This window comes from Chaetura pelagica, unplaced genomic scaffold (assembly GCF_000747805.2).
Source record: "Chaetura pelagica isolate M959 unplaced genomic scaffold, ChaPel_1.0 scaffold802, whole genome shotgun sequence".
Lineage (NCBI taxonomy): Eukaryota > Metazoa > Chordata > Aves > Apodiformes > Apodidae > Chaetura > Chaetura pelagica.
The window spans coordinates 51,055-55,958 of record NW_009952432.1 but is presented as its reverse complement, the minus strand read 5'-3'; the positions used below and the strand labels follow the sequence as shown (position 1 = coordinate 55,958).

At 51.2% G+C, this 4,904-nt stretch overlaps 1 protein-coding gene across 1 annotated transcript in view; it reads left to right on the top strand.

Moving 5' to 3' along the window:
- The window catches only part of RRM1 (ribonucleotide reductase M1), a 21,787-nt gene that overhangs the window by 757 nt on the left and 16,126 nt on the right, over positions 1-4,904 (top strand). The window contains exons 2-6 of the mRNA XM_010008278.1: positions 1,073-1,250; positions 1,724-1,824; positions 2,477-2,536; positions 3,831-3,870; positions 4,242-4,404. Of these exons, the coding sequence (XP_010006580.1) occupies positions 1,073-1,250; positions 1,724-1,824; positions 2,477-2,536; positions 3,831-3,870; positions 4,242-4,404 (542 nt within the window). The remainder of the gene's footprint in view (positions 1-1,072; positions 1,251-1,723; positions 1,825-2,476; positions 2,537-3,830; positions 3,871-4,241; positions 4,405-4,904) is intronic.

Here is a 4,904-nt window from a genome sequence, read left to right as displayed (position 1 = left end):
CCTCCTTCCCTCCTTCCCTCCCTCCTTCCTTCCCTCCTTCCTTCCCCTTTCTTCCTTCCTGCCCCTGCTGCCCCTTCCTTCCTGCCCCCATTGATCTCTGAGATGATTACTCAGGTGTACAGACCCAGTTTGTTCATTTGGAGCTGCCAACTTAGGCCCTTCCCATCTCAAATATCAAAGGATGTTTTTGTGGCTTGTGCTGCATCTGTACCACATTTTGTGGGGCTCTTGGCACTCCCAGTGCCTTTGGCAGTTACCACCTTAGGTCAGACCTCTCCAGGGAAGGATCTGCTCATTCTGGTAGGGATCCATTCTTGAGAGAAAAGCAGGAAATACTTTGAAGGTGGAAGGTGCTAAAGTCTTTTACCATGAAAGGTCTCAACTGGCAGATGAAGATCAGGTTAAGCCTTGAAGCAAAAGCCATTGTATCCCTTCCAGGAGGGGGGGTTCTTTGCTGTTGTCATGACATTATTTTATGGAGAGCACTTCCATGTCCCATCAGGACATTTCTGAAGTCAAGCTTCACTTGGAGATTCAAAACTTCCCAGCCAATAGGGTTGTGATCTGACTCTTCTCCCTGTGAACTTTGCTGCTACTCTGTTCTAGTCTGAGAGAACAGGGTCTCTTCTCATCTCTGCAGAGAAAAAACACTGTCACAGAATCCCAGTATTGTCAGGGTTGGAAGGCACCTCTGGAGATCCCCCCTCCAACCCCCCAGAGCAGGATCCCTCCAGCAGGTCCCACAGGAACCTCCAGAGGGGCTGGGATGTCTCCAGAGAAGGAGCCTCCACAGCCTCTCTGGGCAGCCTGGCCCAGGGCTCTGCCACCCTCACAGGCAACAAGTTCCTCCTCATGTTCAGCCGGGCCCTCCTGTGCTCCAGCTGGTGCCCATGGCCCCTTGTCCTGTCCCTGGGCACTGCTGAGAAGAGACTGGTCCCCCCCTGCTGACCCCCCTGGAAATATTGATCAGCGTTTATTATTTTAAATGATGATCAATGATTCTGCTCATCTGGAATGACTGACACATCAGGATGTATTTCCCAGGTAACCTCCCTAAATGTCCCTTTTTCAGGCCCAGATCACCATGAAGGTGATCCAGGGGCTGTACAGTGGGGTCACCACAGTGGAGCTGGACACCCTGGCTGCTGAGACAGCGGCCACCCTGACCACCAAGCACCCCGACTACGCCATCCTGGCCGCCCGCATCGCCGTCTCCAACCTGCACAAGGAGACCAAGAAAGTGTTCAGTGGTGAGGCTCTGTGGGGGGGCACCTGGGGAGCAGTTAGTCAGGAAGGGAGTGGGAGTCTTTAAGAGGATGTGAAAGTGGAAATCTCTGCAGCAAGGAGCTCCGAAGCACCCAGGCTAACTGGAGATGCCATGGAGATGAAAAGCCTGAGTTCCAGGCATGTCACAGGGAGAAGTGAAATGGCCTGTTCTGTGAGAAGCATCTGTATAAATAGATTGATGAAGAATGTAACTGACTGGAATTAGGCTGCACCCACCTACTTTCCTATGCATTGTGTGTTAGAGATTCTATAAAAAAATCCCAGCCTTGTAAGAGAAGTGCATTTTTAATTGAATGGGTTGGGAACAGAACTGAGCAGGTCCAAGAGCAGCTGCGTGTGTTGAGCTGATGTCAGAGGACGGGTGGTCCTGCTCCTGAAGTCCTTCAAAGCAAAGAGCAGCTGGTGCCTGTCGTGCTGAAACCCCTTTCTGTTGCAGATGTGATGGATGATCTCTACAACTACATCAACCCCCACAACGGGAAGCACTCCCCCATGATCTCCAAAGAAACTCTAGACATAGTTTTGGCCAACAAAGATGTACGTCACTTTTTTCTTTTTTTTTCCACTTCCAAGTTTTAAAAAATTCAGTGAACTAGGTCAGGTAATTTCTTCTTATTATTTTTGAGTAAGCCATGTTTGTTTTAGGACAAGAAGTCAGTGCAGAAACCACTGCAGGTGGTAACTGCTGTGTTCTGCAGAGTCAAAGAATAGAGGAATGTCCTTCATACAAGGATGTTTCTGTTGCAGGGTCTGTTTTCTTGCATGTCCTCATAGTCACCAGCAGCACAGCTAATTAGTGTGGGAAAAGTGACCTTTTGGTGTAGCAACCTGTTTAGTGTGCAGAAGGGAGGGGTGAGCTTTGGTGTCTGATTTCAAGTAGCTCCAGGTCTGTGTTCTCACAGGGAAGTCACATTCTGTTCTGATTCTATCTGGTGTTTTCTTGGTGTCCAGTTGGACTCCAGTAACATGTAGCCAGTGATTGTGCTTTGTACTTGGGGAATAAACCTGTTCAGAGGGTGCAGTTGTTGTTCCAAGCTGAGTGCTCTTCATGCTTTTCCCTGATCCCTCCTCCACTAGGCCTTTGAGGCCAGAAGTGTCAGACAGAGTTTGCATTGTTACACCTTAATGTGGGGGCACCAAAAATCTGATTGTAAATGTGATTTATTTCCTCTCTCTTCTTCCCTCTCAGCGCCTGAATTCTGCCATTATCTACGACAGAGACTTCTCCTACAACTATTTTGGGTTTAAGGTGAAAAGCTCGTTGCTCATGAGAACAGGGACTGCTGTTTGGGCATTGCTCTGGAGCTGAGCCTTTTGGGAAGGGGGAGAATACTTGGAAAACCGTCTAGATTTGGGCACAGAGGGCTCTGGGGTAGGTGGGACGTTAGTGGGTTTGTAAAAAAAACCCAGAGTTCCTGCTTGAAGCAGTTGCCTGGCTGGATGAATCATGTGCTTCCATCTGGGCTCCATTGTCTGCCCTTGGCTCTGGAATATTTTAGCTGTGTGTTGCAGCACCAAGTCTTGTTGAAGGGTCCCCAGCTCGTGCCATTCCTCAAGGAAATAATCTGATTCTCCAGAAACCAAAAAGGGTGGTTTTTTGTGGTGTTTGTTTTCCCATTGTTCTGTGTCAGGGCTGTTCTCAGCGTGTCATCCCACCCATTTGTCCTCTCTCACACTGCTGGAACTTCTCCCCCAGAGTCAGTCCAGGCTGCTGTGTCCCCACCATCTGCTCCCATGCTGTTCCTTGCTCAGTTGTGTAGGGCTCTCCAGAGGGTTTGCTGCAGAGGGGCTGGCTGCTCCATAGCTCTTCAGGTGGTTTTGGTGGATCTCTGGGAGGCTCTGCCTGGAGTTCCCACCCACACTCCTGAGGTGGTGCCTTCTGCTTCAGGGGAAGGAGTTTGCAGTGAGGAAACAACTTGTGCTTGGAAAGAGCAGACAGCTCAGGCCAGGGTGGGGAGGGGGACCTTGGAGAGGGTTTTGTGCTCCTATATGTGCATAAATCTGCAATTCCTGCCACCCCTCCTCTAATGACTGCTGTCATCCATTAGGAACAAGCTCAGAAGGCATCTGCTGTAGTTGTAGCTTTACCATATTTGTCATTTTGTGGGTTCAACCCCCAGCACAGCCAGCTGTGGGATGGGCTGTCTGGAAAGTATTATCCTGGGGTGATTAATGTCCCCCTGAGGAGGGATGGGGCTGTGGAGAACAAGCACTGCCTTGGCATCCAGGGGCAGCCTTGGCTTCTGCCCAGGACAGTGGTGGGGTCCCAATCCCTGAAGGGGTTTCCAAGCCATGTAGATGTGGTGCTGAGGGACATAGAACTCTCCAGGTTGGAAAAGATATGGGTTAGTGATGGCCTTGGCAGGGCTGCTTAATGCTCTTTAAGGTCTTTTCCAAACAAAATAATTGCATGATTCCTGATTCACTGGGGGTGGGAAGGTAGTGTTGACCCTTGTGGCCGTGGGCTCCTGTGGGATTTAATGGGACTTTTATCTTAAACTGAAACCTGCCTGTCTCCTGAAATGCTTTCTCTCTTTTCAAAGACTCTGGAGCGCTCCTACCTGCTGAAAATCAACTCAAAAGGTAAGAACTGCCTCTTTCAGCCCAAGTGTGATTCTCTGGGCTGGCTCAGGGCAGCTGTGGCTGCCCCATCCCTGGCAGTGCTGGATGGGGCTGGAGCAGCCTGGGCTGCTGGGAGGTGTCCCTGCCCCTGGCAAAGGTGGGACTGGAGGATTTTAAGGTCCTTCCCCACCCAAACCATCCCATGATTCTGTGATTCCCTGGCCAGGAGAGGGCACTAAAGACCCTCCTAAGGTTCCTTCCAGTCTGGAATTGGTGTTTCTTTGAAAACTGTGGTTCTCCTGCCCCTGCTGCTCGTGACCATCACCTCCACCCCTGCCCGCTCTAACCATTCCTGCCCTCCTGACCCCCTTCTCTCCCCCCTGGGTGCCCAGTGGCCGAGCGTCCCCAGCACATGCTGATGAGGGTGTCTGTGGGGATCCACAAACACGACATCGACGCTGCCATCGAGACCTACAACCTCCTGTCCGAGCGCTGGTTCACACACGCCTCCCCCACCCTCTTCAACGCCGGCACCAACCGGCCCCAGCTCTCCAGGTACCTTTGCCTTCCAGCTGTGTTGGCTGCAGAACTGGGCAGGGGGGAAGCTCTGGGGACAGGGTCTGTTCCAAGGAGGTGCTGCCACAACTTGTAAGGGCAGTAGCTGGGGTTTGGTGGTAGTTTTCTGAAGTTTTGGGAAGCTGCTGTCGCGTGGAGCCTGTGCAGTCCTTGGGGAAGAACACGTGGGTGTCTTCAAGCTTCTAGAGAAGGTGGAAATGTTGCCAAGGCTCTCTTGAGTTGGAAGGTGACTGATGGCATAGTCTTCTGTAGATTGATTTTGTAATCCTGGAGATTGTTTTCTAAAACATGCTGAAAGTAGCAAGGATAACTGATAGAACTTAAAAAATGTTCTGCTTTGATAATGCCACCTACCTGAAGTATTGTGTCCAGATCTGGGGTGCCCAGCACAGGGAGGACACGGAGCTGTTGGAGAGAGGCCAGAGGAGGCCCTGGAGATGCTGGGAGGGCTGGAGCAGCTCTGGAGCCAGGCTGGGAGA